At 39.1% G+C, this 17,010-nt stretch overlaps 1 protein-coding gene across 6 annotated transcripts in view; it reads right to left on the reverse strand.

Annotated features, from left to right (window-relative positions):
- Positions 1 to 17,010, reverse strand: part of LOC111620879 (discoidin domain-containing receptor 2-like) — a 129,958-nt gene that overhangs the window by 36,418 nt on the left and 76,530 nt on the right. For 5 of the 6 annotated variants that reach the window (XM_023362881.1, XM_023362882.1, XM_023362886.1 and 2 more), the window contains one exon: positions 6,522 to 6,672. In XM_023362881.1, coding sequence (XP_023218649.1) covers positions 6,522 to 6,609 — 88 coding nt within the window. In that variant the 5' untranslated portion in view covers positions 6,610 to 6,672. Of the gene's footprint in view, positions 1 to 6,521; positions 6,673 to 15,210; positions 15,680 to 17,010 lie in introns of those variants that run through there. The other variant, XM_023362885.1, reaches the window with a different exon arrangement.

Below are 17,010 nucleotides of genomic sequence, written 5' to 3' on the forward strand. Positions count from 1 at the left end.
AAACGAAAATTTAGAAATCGATACCTTTCAAATCTGCAAGAAAAAGATTTCGGCAGAATAGATAAAGAGGAGCCAATTGAGATAACGAATATTTTGCTAACTTTTATAGAATTTTTAAATCTTGTTATCCGGTCGGGGATTTAAAGAAAGAGCAAACAGAGAGTGAAATTGTGTTTAGTCCACGCTGCGTGCATCGTCTTCTATCTGCATTATCTGCAATCCTTCTCGCTTTGATTCATTAATCATGACTAGACGATAAAGAAATGGAGACATATTCCTTTAATTGATATCTATATGTATAAGAGAAAATGTGTGTTTAAATATTTATCCGCTACTCGTTGGTTGGAAGATGGCAGAAAGCTCTCAAGTATTAATGCAAAAGTTAGACCCCGAAGACTCGTAAATGAAATTTTTCCCGGATGCGTGTCAGAGAAGACGTTGTAATATTTTTTTAAGGTTCTCGGGATAGAAATAAATTGTATAATTTGCAAAACTCGTATTCTTTTTGCCCGAATATTTTCGGATAAACGTTTCCTTTCTAGACAAGGGCATTTACGTCATAGCCCCTCAAAGTGTTAAAAGATATTCTTAACAAATCCGGGACGTTTTGGGAGCCACTAACAAATCGCATATGGTGATTTTATCCGTGTTTGACTCACAGTATCAACAGACAGACGTAATAAATCCGCAACTGTTTATAACAGTGTAATTTGTCACCCATCCGTAGGATCCGGTGGAAGGAGAATCCAAAACGACATTTACAATACTTTATGATCTTAACCCCCCGACAGCTAATTGTGGGGCTATGGCAACTGTTGCCAACTATACATCACCGACTGCCAGGAAACATTAACCAGAACAGGAAGTGACGTCACCGTTATAACACGCTTCCATAAGCACGTGACCGACCTAAATAGAAATTTATCAGTTAAACGGATCCCGCGGCGAAGAATCCCATTGTGATAAAGTCCATCTAAAGATTGGGAATAGAAAAATATTTATAGCGCCAGCGAAAAAGACAGGATATAACCATTGAGTAAGTGAAACAAGAATGTCTGAAACTTCAGGACCAAGCTGTGTCTCTAATTACCTTCAATGAGTAGAGGGGATTTTTCCCAGCGCTTATAAGAAGGGATAGGATGAACAGTGGGTCTGTCTATACAGGATCGGTATGTACAACGGCACGGGAGGGCCACATGTCCCGACAGCCAACGGCCCAATTCTAGTATCTTCTTTCTGTCTCACTCGGTTGCAATAACGCAAAATATTCCAACACTTAACTTTAGCCAGTGACCGGTTGCACATCAAAAGAACCGTTTGGGGATAATGGGCCGGAATAGGAAGGATGTGCATACATATATACGGATCTGCAGCGTAAAACGACACTCGGTTCGTTTTCTAACAACCTCGAGTCTTTCTCGGATTTCCCACATTCGTCTTTGTTATAGGGGCTGTCAACTTAAATTTATTGCCAAGCTTTAACTAGCCAGTGGAGAGGTTAAGTCTGAAGGCGCTTCTTAAGGATAGAAATCTAATTTTTAAACTACAAAAATTGCAACAATTTCATCCAACAGGAATAATAGTATAACCTTAATTTCCAAATCATCTATCGATATTATTATAACTAGATTTGCATGAAAGTTTTCATTTATAACTTTCGAGTGGGAAGGGAGGAAGAAAAAATAAGAGGAGAAAATAATAAATTGGCGAAAGGAGTTTCAAACAAATCCATTAGTTTCGGCATCTATCCTGTTATCTTGTCTGTCTTGGAAGGGTGGTGTTTGCCAGTGTCAAGGATCGCCAATTTCTCGCTAAATGAAGTGCTGCCTCACTTATTCAATGCTTCAAATTGAATCGCGTCTCTCTCTTTCGTTTATCTGCAGTCAGTTTAACGCCGCTTGCACTTTTACTGCAATTTTATACGTACTAAAACTGTCGGGTGTCTCGCACGTAATGAACGGAGGCCTGTTGACGAGATTAACTTCTCATCTTCGCTGGACAAGATGAACTTGCAAGCCCTCAGGAACAACATCTACCATCAGCCAATTACTCTCGGACTCGGACACCGATCTTGTGGACGGTATTTATTTACTGATCAGAAAAGCGGTCACGCCGGAGTGGCGGAAAAAAAAACATGTTTTTTCCGGTTACCTTTAAAATTTTTGCCAAAATATTCACCGCCGTATAATATTTTACACTTAAGGGAACAAACTGGAAGGGGTGGGATATTGCGCAGTTATCCCTCGACATCCAGTCCAAGTTTGGATCTCGATAGCATGCCACATTCCGCATTAAGGAATAGAAGATATACTGTTTCGCTCCATTAGTCCATCCTTATGCAGTCAGCTACATAAACAGAATATTAAAGTTCTGTCAACCATCTGTTATTGACGTGTGTTCTCTCGCTAGCTTTCCCCTTTTTTCCGACGTACTTTTTACCGAATTTACGGTTATGTTTTCGAAGGACGTAGGGATTTCCTTTCATCTTCCGGCCTGTTTGTACTTCAGTCGTCAGCCGCAGCATGTCGTGCTAGTCTTCGGCTCCCATCTGGCGTCTAATTTCGCCAGTGAATATTGATTTTACGGCGGTGTGGCAGCCACGACTGTAAAATCAATAATGGTTTAGACTTGGCCCAGTTGGCGCAATGGTGCGTGGCAGACTCGACCTACCTTTACCATTATAAACACTGGCAACGTGCGCCATAGTTAAGGTACGCCTATCTCTTCCCCTAGATAATTCTGTCATTCTAATTCCGCAGGAGGGTTCGATTCCTCGGAAAGCGCTCCGGGCCATCAACCGGGCGTGCGCTATGTGCCGGCTTATAACTGAGAGGAGAGTGCTGCCACAGAATGCAATTTCCGGTAAGCAGAGATCTTCGGGCAGTTTAGGAACCGGTATGTTTGCCAGATCCTTCTAGGTATGGGGATGTTGCAGCAAGAATCTGACAGCATTCTCTCTAATTAAATCTCATTCTGATTCTATTATCTGAAAGCACGAAAATATCTTATTAAAAACGCAGTAAAATAGGATATTTTCATATAAAATGAAATCGAAACGTAAACGTTACATTAAGGAAACTTCTACGTTCACTCCCCGTTGTGCAGTGAGAGATTCTGATACAAGGGTAAGACTAGGCCCCTAAGTGCGATCGTGGAGAAGCTGGGTAGCATTTTAGAAGTATCCGAAGGGAGAAGAAACTAGATTTATGCCATGTTGGCGTTTTAAAACGATCACGACATCAGATGTTGTGATGAGATAACGAATATAACCTTCCATCCGTTTACCGATGCCACGTATCTGAGCTCGTGCTGACACGACGACTAATATAGTTAGCACATAATGTTCCGCTTTGGCTATTAGGGACACACCCTCGGCAATTGTTCATTCAGGTCTCATCCAACGCATTCTAAAAGTTGGATGAGGTCGTACCGGAGGAAATGCTATTAAGTTCGAAAGCCAGTCGAATTTCTTCCTTGTTAAATTTAATAGGTGTTAATAGCCGGAAGATCTTCACTTATATAATGCATTTTCCATTCATTTCCACGGTTCTATTGAAGGGTTTAACACGTGATTTGAATAAAGACAATTCAAACAAAGAAATAAAGCTACTATTGAGAGATATTGCTACAGAGTTAGCGATTTCACACGACCGGAACGAGGCCAGCAGTTCTTGAGAGACGGGTCTCTCTCTCTCTCTCTTTCTAAAGAACTTAGCATCTGTCATTACAGCTGGTTTCGGTGGACCAAGAGGAGCATTTCCTCAATGGATGCAGGGATGTCTCGGAGAGAGGACGGAGAAAACGCTTGACTAGCCACCGAGAGGCTACAGCAGAACGGTAATGTGGAGGTTATTGAATCCTTCTATTGTGTAGTGATGACACAGTGCCAGCAAAAGCCGATCCGATAAGAAAGGGTGCGTGGATGAAAGTTGCAAGAAGATGGAAAGACACAATGACGAAGGCGACAAGATGCCCGCGGGACTCGTAGTTCGACAGAAATGCAGTGTGGCGAAGTATCCGAATGGACCTTAATTTTTTTTCAGTGGAAATGTATTGCCGGCAGTGGCCGTGTAATTTGGTAGGAGTATGTCTAGCGGTCGGACACTCGGGGACCATGCCACACTTAAATTCGCCCTATGGGAGATAGGGGACAGATTTATCTGACGACCAAGACTCGTGCATCAGCACAAACTGTCTCCAAAACCGATCTTTGATATTATGGTTGAGTTAGAGGTGAATGCGTCCGACATACTCTAACAAATTGATTAAAGTGTTTTCTTCCTGGATTATCTCATTAAAGGCATTATAATCTATCATAAATTTCGAAAATAAGAAGCCACCTAATTTATATTGTTATTATATTTCCGCAAATAAGTCGAAACATAAATGCAGTTACAATAAATAAAGTTTTGCAGCCCTTGAAAAAATTTATTGACAGCCTGGAAGCGGGTCCAAGGAATGAAAAACCGAAGGAAATTCAGCTAAACACGGTGTATTTAAAACTCCCTCCGGTGGCAGATAATGGCATCCTCTGGAAATTGACCGGAAAATCTGAAACTCATTTCTCCTTATCGCAATTAAAGATAAACACATCCAAGCTGCGTCACCCTAGATAGCAGCTACTAAATGTCGCTGGCTTTATCGACCAAAAGGCGCCATTTTTAAGTGTCTCTCCGACTACTACACGCGCTATCATCTCACGTCATTTCGTACCAAGTTACTTCACATTCACCTTTAATGAAGACGAATAAATAAAGATTGGCGCTTTGAATAATGTGTTTTAAAAATGTTAAAAGTTGGAACGAGTCGAAATTGTTCGATATTTTCGATTGAGGCTGAATGACCAGAGGTAATAATCCCAGATAGTGTCTGGTACTAGCCGCAGCTGGCGATGAAGAGCAGCGATATCGGCAAACCATCTGTGTCCTACACATGTTGCCAATGCCTATCTTCTATCATTCATAGCTCAACCTTGTTAATGTATGGTCCCAAGACACTCGAACTAACGTATTGTCAGACTCAATTATTAACGCTGCCTGCCCTTTCCATAGTAAAAATACTTGCTATGCAACTACAGATAAATAATTTAGCCGTGTTTAAAAGTAGGCTGGGGAAGAAAAGAAAAGCGATAGAAACGTGTTGTTGGCAACACAATCCTAAGGATGGAGTTGTAGAGAAAGAAAGGTTTAGCTTCTATTCGCGATCGTGGGAACTATCCAGGTGAGAAATGCGGAGAGTTGCCATAGTTACAGGCTAACGACCCTTCTCTAGGAAATTTATTCCAACCTACTCTAGCGGTGGAGCTGAATAAAAGGAATGAATTAAATATTAAGCATCTTTTTGTGTCTAAGTGGGTCTAGTCGATAGAAGGTACGTGTTTTTAGCTGCGTCTTCGATCATTTTCGTGTCCTCTGCAAACAAAAAACTTTCTGGGAAAGGATCCATCAGTGGCCATGCTCAACCCCCATCGCTAAATCGAAATCTCTTATTATCTTAGATCAATCTTTTATTGTCTGACAACTTCGGACGTTTATGTCATTGACATTGCTTTAGATCTTGCCTGTCGCCCCCTTTTTAGTGCCAATTTTATCTTCTACACCGAAAAGATGGTCGACGTTTCTAGGAAATTCCTACAAGCGCAACGTTTGACGAATTTTAAATATTCTCAAAGTCGCCACGCTTCTGGCAAGGAACAAAAAATCTAGAATACGATTTTGGCACAATTTTTACCACCCAGTTTCGCAATTTTTCCTTTTCTTTGAATTCCTTTCAAAATAGGTCTTACATCTCCACCCATTTTGATTGAAACCAGCTTTTGTGATGCCCCTCTAATCAGCGATTCGCAACGACCGAGGTATTGTAATTTTGTCCAGAATAAAAGACAATTTCTAACGAATATTGTTAATGAGTTTTTGAGAATTTTTTATCTTTAAAGTAAATTTAATGATTGAAGAATATGTCTTGATTTGAATGGATCTTTAGCTAGTGAATGACATATTTCGTTTGGCGTAATTATATTCTATGTATATAATATAATCACAGAATTGAATGACAGAATTACATGCGCTAATGTCGAGTTGGAACGAAGGCATTACTCTTGGATACCAAGCTCAGAAAGGGTACCTTTATTGCAGCATTCAATGACTGCATTCAACATTGTGGAAGAGATGATAATTGCCACTTTAGATCAGTTAGAGATGTTTCCGGGGTAATTTTCCAGTAATGGTTTAATTTATCGTTAGTAGTCGCTGACGGCAAAGGGAGATGTCTTAGTCGGGGTAGAAATCCTCGGCAAGGCTATTGTATCTGTCAAATTCTATGCTTAATGCTCTTTTCTAGAGTTACGCGAGCTACGCATCCAATATTGAAAGCGTTATAAGAAAAGATGCTGATCCTCGAAAAGTTTTTTTCATACAAATATTTCGTTTGTATGAAGTAGAAAAATATAGAGATGGAATTCGCGATTGTCTCTTTTTCGAATACCGAGAATATAACGAAAAAAATAATAATATTTCACTTACATAAATCCAGGCCCACGACCGACGAATATAAGTAAGGTACTGTGAGAAGCAACACTAGTTTTTCCATCCTCTTCACTGCACTACACATACATCCGGGAAACCTATGATGTCACATCCGTTCTCTATCCGTTCCTTCCATCCTCGGTTCCTTCTGCAAACAAAAAATGAGAATCGTGCTATATTTTCTCAAACTTTCATAAGAGGAAGATATATGACAGTGGGCAAACACCACCACTCCATCTCGCCATGTTTGCCATCGTCTTTCCATCCCGACTCTTCTTTAATTTCTTACCCTCTGTCGAAATTCCCAACTATTCTATGTATAGCATTCCGCGGGCTGGCCCACCGACCTTCTCAGGTATCTGGTGAAACACCGAGTTATTTTTATATTGTCTGAAGAAATATAACTAGGGAATTGTTGCAGATTCGGAAGTAACAACAATAGTAATTTATCAATTTAAAATACACGTAAAAAATTAATTAAAGCTTAATAATTAGAAAGAGTATTTACGTCTAGGAGTAAAAAAAAATCCATTATTCTATCACAAAGGAAATTTAGAATGGACGTAGGCGTAAGCTGCACTCCACATCGTGTTATCATTTATTTTAATAGATTGTAATGGCTAATGCAGCGGTGGGAAATAAAACGAATACAGCTATTTATGAGAGTGAAACAAATGAAATTACGCTAGTACATTTGCATTCATAATTCACGTCGAAATGATTTTATAAACTTCATAATGGCGGCTGTTTGGTTAAACCTAAATAATATCTCCCTAACCATAACTTATAAGATTATATATATAGCATTTTTGGCATAAATTCAAAGGTACTTGGTGGACGACATCGTGACCAATTGTTGACAAAGCTTCATTGATTGTGGGTTTATTTGCAGACGTAGGTCGAATGCTAAAATTAAAAAAGCAGATGAGCTACTTAAAATGCTCTGTGGTGGATCGCAATAATCGAAAGACATTTTGTCAACATCACCCCTTTACGCCATATTATAGTCTTGGCTCTGTATATAGAAGAATTATTAAATTGGCCTGATTAGTGAAACGAAGGGAGAGGATTGTTTTTCTGTAATACATTAAGTGGCGGAATCAAAAATAGATGAAGAATTTATGTTAACCCGCATTGGCAGATGGAGAAGCGAAAGAGCTGATAACAAACAAGGAGAAGGATGGTTTCGAATGTGACGGGCTGTTTAGTGTAGCGTAATTATTTTAAGGTTACCCATCTGTCTTTATTACCTTCGATGCTTGCTATTACACACTCAGTCTGTACTTTAACGAGCACACTGGCCGAGATTTATGAGCACCCCTCTAGTGGTGCAATCACAAATCAATAGACTGGAAGGTGATCGTAATCCTCGTCACGTGACACAGCGCACGAATGACGTCACTGTGACGTGAGCCTAAAAATTTAGCATTATTTTCTCATCGGTTTTTACGACTTAAAGTCAATATCCAGGAAGGATTTGCTGACTTTTGAGTAACTCCAACTGACAGATTTTTATGCTCGTTTATAACTTGAATAATGCATTATAACCGCGCATAATTTACCATCAAATCGTCGTAAAAGAAATAAAATAATAAAAAAGGAATCGTTGCGCCCACGATGTGTTTTGAAAACATAAAACAATACGAATGGTCTTGCAGATTTTTGAAAGTCACAGACGGGTTCCTTCTGTCCACGAAATCTAATTTAAATAAACGAGACAAAATTGGCATCCTTTCTTTTAAGTTGGCCTCCTAACAAGATTCCTGCGGCTCATACTCGGTTTTTACTCAAGCAAAAGAAGATGGATTCCATCTGCTTACAGACAATTGATAATTATGCATTGCTCTAAATCAGATGGTAATGTAGCATGAAGTCCCTAGTCTGACGGAAACTTAATGTTTCCTGAAATACTTAGAAGAAGGCGGATGATTTCTGTGTAAAGTACCATCCCCTGCTGGGTGCATATATACCTAACTAGTGGCGAGCACTTTGTCTTCTTTCACATTTTCTTCTGGTATCCTGATGGAACATTTAAATCGATTTCCAATAGGAAATTCTAGCGAAATATAAAATTTGCAATCAAATTAGATATCGACGAGAACTAAGTATTTTATATAATAAATGCCGAAGATGATCTTTAAATAAACAATATTCAATCACGATTTATATAAAGAAAAAGACAGGAGAAAGCCTCCTCGGAGTACGCTATTTTATAAGCACATCGCGTCCTCTAAGGAGAAACAAGATGCACTTTTTTTCCATCCCGTCCCAATGCATTTGCAGGTAATGGGATGGCAGCCGGGACACCTGTTCTACATTCTCCCGCACGCCGTGCCGAAAAACACCCTCCCAGCTAATGTGTGTCGGGATGCTTCATTCCCACGTACAACAAACACAACTTCATATAATTATGCAAATTTCTTCATCCTTCCCCAAAGAACGTCCAAGGCATTGGTGTGAATATTAATGGCATCCATTATGTTGCCTTCGCCATTTGCGAGACATTCGGGTGTCCGGACCGGACATATTCCCTAGCGTTTTCGACTCTATAAAGAAATATTACCGCTCATAATGGTATTTGGTTAACTCGCTTCTATTCGGGCTATTTTAGTCAGCAGACAGGAGTTGTTCCCTTTCAATGCTATTAATTCGGCAAAACCTAATTGGCACGGCCATTACGATTCGTATTTTACATTTGCAACTGCAAAAGCCACTTAAATTCTCCCTGGAGAATGTGAAATACGCTTATAAATCGAAAAAAAATAATAAAAAATAAGGTAAAAAGTTTGAAGGAAAAAAAAAAATAAGTGATGTAATCAGAAACTTTCATTTTAACAAACTTAACCCGGATTTAACGCCCGAATGCATACCACGGCCGACACAAGAGGGAGAGAAAAAATTAAATCGGATCCTAATATTGCTTTACTTTTAAGACTCCATCGAGCAGAAGCAATAAAGCAATAAACTCTTACTTTTGGAGTGTTACTTTGGCCCATAGTCGGCCAGGAAACAGGTAATTGAAGTCGTGTTTATGTGTGCGAGGAAAAACAGACGTTTCGCCGACACATGTACCGGTTGTGTTTAGACTGGTCCTATCGATCAACCCGGAAGGTGGGTCTGACTGACATGGGTCCAGAAAATCAACAAACATTCAGGAACAACCTCAACCGAGGACGTGTCGGATTCTATCGATTGAAATAAATACACTGCTTCTCTATTGTTATCTCCGTTGGTTCTTTCTCCATGCTACTCTTTAAAATATTTCCTATTTTTTATTTTTATAGTAATAAAATTGGAATTTCAATTGATTTCTTCTTCTATTAGCCAGTGATATCAATCAACTAATTCAGTTTCGGGGTTCATCTGCATGATTTATGCTTGCCGGATAATAATAAGCCAATGGTGATCGTCGAAGCATTCATGCTTTTCTCGTCTTTCATTAGGCCAATTGCGCAAAACTACTCAATCGACGATAAGTATAGAAAATATTAAGAAAGGATATGCGGTGAGATTGCTAGAGTATCGATAGATATCCGCGATCGATAATCTTGCAGGCAGTATAAACAATGACAGAAGAGTGCAAACTGTTAAAGATAACACAAGTTGTGAAAAATGGCTAGAGCTAGTCGGCTCATATCTAATTGTCGGAGATAGGAAGCCGGCTTGATCAAAAGAGGGATAACTAAAGACAAACATCTACAAGAACGTTAATGAAATTATCACAGATTGCTCGACTACACCGTTATAGCAAGCGCGAACAATTTCATCAATTTAAAGACCTTTTTCTGGATCAATCGACCCATCAGACATACATTGTTAGTGGTCTGTTTACCTAACTTCGCCCCTCACACCGCCAATTGTGTACTCTTGTCAACAGCCCGTCGCCATTCATTATCCTTCCACCAGGATCTGACGATTTAAGGAGTTGTTAAAGGAAAAAAACTAATTTCTCTTCTAACCAGATAACCGACGGCTGCAATTCTTTGTTAAATACTTACTGCGGTCATCCTGCAACTGTCAATCACGTTATAAGAATGAAAGACGATAAAAACTGGGCATTTTTATTTTCTTTTTGCATTCTCTACATGTCTTGATTAAATTAGAAAGGGTAAGGGCCTAACGAGAAGCGCAATTCTTCCCCTGCATGCCGAACCTAATCGCTAGTTTGATTTATTTTCCCAGCTGTGAGAAAATAAGGAGACAAGGGCGAAAAAACTCTTCTCGTTAGCAAAGCCCGTAAAAAGTAGAACCTGTTTTCTCCATTTTGCAAGACGGTGGGCCTCTTATACGTAACAGTGCGAGGTTTTGATGATGTTTTACTTCTAAGGTTACCCAATAAATCAACGTGTGATTGATATGACGAAGTATAGCGGCGGATTGTGACTACAACCTTCTGTTCTACATCCGGACATTAATTACGTCCTCCTCACTACACAGTTGGACTGAGCAGACACAAATTCCGTATCCCGATCAATAAAAATGATTTCTATCTATCTATCGAGTAAGCATTCACTCTAAAATTCTAAAATGCTTTCGGGCTTATCAGTCATTGGTCTCATAAAATATAAACACGGCTAGTGTCTGCACGCAAAACGTACTGATTAGTAGTGCACAAGCAGTGAAGTATTGCATGCACAACACATATCCTACTTTGGTTTATAGATGCTATCCATCATTTTATTTGTATGAGAGTGTGACATTGATTTTACAAGAAGTAAGCCCAACCAATCCGCATTATTGAATTTGATTCTGATGCAAAAACCCAGCTTAAATTTTATTATCTGATGATAAAATAGAGTCTAGCCGACAGAACTTTCTGATAATTATGATACGGTAGAAGGGGAAAAAAAGAATATCTTATCAGATCGGTATTAAGTTATAGATGACAAAAAATGTGTAGGACATTGATGATTATGCCCTACGCATTCATCTTAAAATCACAACAAACGGTCTCCATGCAATTACCACTTTGCTTAGAGCCGTCTTGCCAGAAGAGCGTGATTCACGGACAAACGTGGACACGCACAAAATTACTACTCCGTGTGGAGAGAAACCTTCTCGACGGTGGCACGCTCGAACAATTGATATGCACGAAGCATGCACGTATCTGCTTATTTTCCGAGTTTGACCGTCATCCGTGTGACGTACAACAATCACTAGAGCAGAGTGGTTTGTAAATAAAAAGACGCTACCACGGTGTGAATGGCCGAGAAAAAATGAAATTTTCATGCCGCATGATTTCGGTTATACATTGGAGGAACCGATCAAGCACCGGCACAGCTTTCATAAAAATGCAGTAATCGCCGCGCATACGAAAATACCGTTGCTCCGGCGGCCAACCTACCATTAAATAACTTAAAATATTTTTGCAAATATTCCAGAAAGTACGGCAAGTTTACCTTGCTACGTAACGTTGTAAATTTCCAGAAATTTACTATCATTATAAGGAAGATAAAGGGAAGAATCTTGCATCTTATCTTCTCCATCGCGTCAAAGGTTTTGCCATATGAGTAAGGGTTCTTCTAGCACGCACTTAATCACTGAGAAACGTGCACTTTGCATTCTTTTCTTTCCTTCTCATCCTTTTATATCCTCAGCATTTCTATAAAATTATGTAAATAATACAGCGCTTACAAATTTCCAACAACGTTTCCTCAAACCAAAAGGTTATTTAAAGTGGGTTAGAATTGATCATTTTTGCTTAAAAAATTCAATTATTTTAATGAGAAATGATTGAAAATTAAACCTCTTTCTTCGAGCAAAGTTCGCATCAATACTAATTTAATGGTAATGTTATCGTTCGTTAAATCATCTCGACCTTCTTTTGCTTTTATTTCGACATGGATCTTCCTTTAACATTCTACAATCACACGTCGTGATCGCTGCTTATTAGATTTTCCATAAGCTTAGTGATGTTCGTGCCCTACCCAACTTTATCTAACACAGCCAGGTAACTTATGAAAGGCAACATTCTTAAGTATTTTAAAATTATAACGTTGTGGACAGTCGTAAGAAAGGGTCAGAACCTTCAAAAGTAGTTACTAATACGTTTATAGACCACCAAGATCCTAAAATCTCGGCAGGAATAACATAGAGAAGCGAACATAGAATGGAGGCGATAAGCACCGTCTATGAAGTATTAAAAACGTGACGCGGGCTAATTTACACAGGGTTAATTACAAACAGCGGTTGTAAGTAATTAAATCAATAATTAATTAAGCAGATATTTTCCGCTTGGAGAGATTAATCTCGCTGGAAAAAGATAACGAACTGGGTTGGAGTCGTGAGCGGAGAAAAGAATCGAAGCAAAAAAAAAATGACCAATAATTTCTTTAAGCTGAAGGACAATGTTTTAAGTTAGATGTCCTCCGATTCTTCCCCACGGGCTAAACATTTGGTAATAAATTTTGCATTAAATGAGTATAAAAAGATAGCATTGACACTGTAATTGCTGTTCTTGCATCTGTACTTGCTTCAATTTATCACCGGGGACCAACGCCTACAAGATATAACGGTGATGAGAGAAGCATCAATTCTTTTTATATTATTTTTATTTTTATAATCGTCTCTTATCTACTGAAATCTTTATCTGTTGGATGAAAAAATAAACAGGATCTCCGTTACGAGTTAAGTAATAAAAATCTGTGCAAAACATCCAATTACACAAGTGCACTCCTTCGATAAAAGATTCTTATAAATCAATTTTGGAAGAGATTATATAATGAAAAACATTCGTAAGCTTCCCTGGGGAGAAGAAAGTTTCATTTGGTTTTCAAAAATCATCTGACGTAGCGAAGATCAACACGGGCTGTAGGCTATTTGCCAAAAAAGGAAGGAAAAGGAAGAAAAACACGTTAACATCCGATCAAATTGGCTAGAAAAATATTCGGTGTGGTAAAATTTTAGTGTTAAAACGCTAAAATGCACCTTATCCGTAATGTACCGTGACTGGCAATAAGCATGACCATGCTTTATTAAGGACTATAAGAGTTGATGTGTTAGGCTAGTCAAAGTTAGTTATGTAATAAAATATCACTACCACTTATAACGCGACAACATAAACCCCTTTTCCATTACACAGCAAGCAGAAACTGCCGATATTCGTGGGATTATTCGTCTACGGGAGGTCTCATGAATATCTAAAATGTCATCAACCTTGTATTAATAAACATACACCGGCGTGTATCTCGGTGTCGTTACCCCCGTATAAAGGTGCAGGCTGAAGTAACAAAGACCAGGAGATATTTACCTAAATCCCATCGAGTGTCCTAATCGAGTCTTTTGTATTCGACGATAAAAAAGAAAAAAGTGGAGCTAAAGTAGGAACGGATACGGGGGTTTCTAGTTAGCTTGGAAAATCACCAATTCCCATGTTTTCCAAAGTTGTCTTCGTGGACGGCATTTTATGATGGAAATCGTTAATGTAGATCACGTCTGCGGTAGCATTTGATGGCCAAAATCAGGAAATTGTTAACAGATTTACAACTGGAGCTAAAAAGCACACCCGACCTGGTCCAACGCCCACACCTCGGGCTGTAAGGAGGAAAGGCGATAGGGTTGTTCATTAAAAGAAGACGTGATGCTGACTAAAAGGACTCGGCATCCACGGATTAACAAGGATCTCCATTACCTCTGTGACCGATCGACAAAGCGAGATCAACGTCGGGAATTTAATCTCTAGAGAATGAGAATCAAATGGATTGTGTTTCTCATCTATTGTTGACTTCTATTAAGTGACCGTTCGTTTGTAGATCATGTTCCAAATAACGGAGAAAATTGGAAAAACCATCAGCATAAAAAAGTCCGGTGGGTTTTTTTTTCTTTCTTTCTTCTTTCCTCCAACAACAATCGCTAACGAGCTTCTGACAAGTTGATTTATTTTATGGCACATAAAATCTGAATTTGGGATTCTTAAAATCTTTAACGCTTTTCGGAATCGCTACAAGTAGATCAGTAAGTCTATTTCCAGCATAAATTACTTTCTCCTTTGTTATTCTCTCTCTAATCTCTTGGGCATTACATAAGTCTGAAGCAACGTCTTATTTGCTTAAATGATTTCTACGTAAAAAATTTCCTCGGTGTCAATTGCATTTACACCAACAATTTCCTTCCCTTTCTACCGACGTTCGAAATTAAAGGTATCAGTTTAAGCAAATATTTGTATTTTTATGACGTTTTATCAGCTGCCTATTATTTTATCAATGCAGACAATTATACACTGTTCTGTTAAACCTGGATGGAGATTGTATTTCCTCTGATCGACCATAAGAGAGAGAAATAAACGTTTACCGAATATCTATCGAGCGGGGAAAAGAAAAAGAAAATAAATAAATATATGCAAAAACGTCATTCCATATTATCGACTGAAACAATGTAGAGATACCCCGAAAGAAAAATGCAGAAAACTGCTTGTAATATGTCATTGATTCTCTACTACTTTTGATTTTTCTTTTATCCGCTTCTTATGTTTTATAACAAATGACTCACTCGTAGTTAAAAAGAACTAGCTTTCGGTATTTCGAAGTGGAATGTGAGGGTCTAGTGAGGAACTCCAGGCAGACGGACAAGGAGGTCGGGGTCAGATGTCAGTGACGTTACTATGGTTACCGAGCGACCTTTTTTTTTGCCATTGTCCACTCGAGAACAATGTAGCGAACAACTTTTTTAAGTGAACCGTACGACCTACCGTAACAAGCTCGACATATTTCACCGTGCGGCCATAGATTTTGACGTCTTCTTTCGATCCGGAAATTGAAAAAGACGTTTCGTCCTTCAGTCATTTCCTGATCCCGCGATTTTCGTCCTTCTATTTACGGCTTAGTCGCCGTAAGAGTAAAAAAGTCCCGGCAAAACACACCAGTACGCGGGTATATAATTGAAGAAGAGGCGAGTCACGTGTTACAACATGGAGGATTACGATGATTAAGGAGCTCCACCCAGTCGAAGGAGCGAGACGAAACAAAGAATGGAGAAGACGCCCCCGCACGAGACACGTGGCTCCGCTGATTTATGCGGCTTCTCAACCTCTGTGACGTCAGTGGACGGTGGCATATGTTGTCCACATGACTTCAATTACTTGCGCTGTCACATTGTCTACTAGACGAAATTTACCGCTCGTGCAAGTCAGGTAATTGTTTTCTAATGACCGCACCGTTATGTGCACCGATTAGACAGATTCCACCTCCTAAATTTGCACCCGTTTAAACACTTCTACTCCGTTATTAACAGTTTTGACTAAATTTCTCTCCTAATTTCAAATTACGTAAACCGACAGAGGGACGACTGTCCAAATTGCCTATAGATTACTACAAGTTTAGACGGAAAAAAGCTCTGGAAACTACCCGAGGCCCGAAAAATGACGAGATAGTCAGTTAAGATTCCTAAATAATCGATAAATTTAATTTAATTTTAATAGAAAGAAATGGAAAAATCATATAAGCTAACTCAATTTTCAAAAAAGCATTTTCCGCCGGGCCAACTATTGTAAAAGCAAGAAAGGTGATTGAAACAGCGTATTGATTCTCAATTATCCAAACTTGCATCGATTTTGTGTATCCGAACGATTGATAAGACTATCTTGTTTACAATGTCCGCAACTTTCGATCCAAAAATTTCCAACAGAAGAGAACACAACGGGCACCAACAATGAATGCACCTGCATCACCTCCTTTAACGATTCGATTCCGAGTAAAATATAATTAAACGGGTCCTTTGCACCGTATAATGGTTACCTGTCTGTTAGAAGGCTCCCCGCTGGAATTCCTTTTCTCGGCACAAGTGCTATTCATTAAGAAACCAGTTCACCTGTGCAACTTTCAATTAGTCTGCTTCCAGTCTGTAACCGACCCGGTGTACATGTGCAATACGATCCAGTCGAACAGAGAAAGGCGTTATTCTCACACCCAGGAGATGTGTAAACACTGCGGTTGGGCCAGATTGTTTTCTTCTAACTTTGTATACACTGCAAAGCGGTGGAAGGAAACATGTTTCCGCGTGTAGAAAAATAAAAAAGGAAACGGGACAGACGATATTCAATAAGAAACATTACCATTACTGACAGCTGGCGATAAAACGATAAAAATTACATTCCGTAACCAACATGGCCGAACTATCAGTTATATGGATGTCGAACAGATAACAAATGTAGAAACGATAACAATGCCTAACTAAGCCGATAATATCGATCTTTTGTTAAGCGAGATCAACACCACGCGCTTATCGTTGACAATTAATGAAATTATCTGACAGCGAGAAAAGTGTTGCAGAAATAACTTAGACCTTCCTCCCATAAAATTAACTTTAATTGTGAAAAACTCACCAGTGGGGTTTACGAATGTCAACGCCACTGGGATTAATTCAAATTTATATTTGCCTATTCAATTTCGCTAAGATTAAGTCTAGAGAAGCCAAAGAAATACGACCTAACTGAAATTGGCTGCGAAAGTATTTTAGACTTAATTGCCGAGTAGATAAAAGTGAGAGTCAT

The sequence above is a fragment of the Centruroides sculpturatus genome, unplaced genomic scaffold, assembly GCF_000671375.1.
Source record: "Centruroides sculpturatus isolate CEXI.00-Female unplaced genomic scaffold, Cexi_2.0 scaffold17, whole genome shotgun sequence".
Classification (NCBI taxonomy): domain Eukaryota; kingdom Metazoa; phylum Arthropoda; class Arachnida; order Scorpiones; family Buthidae; genus Centruroides; species Centruroides sculpturatus.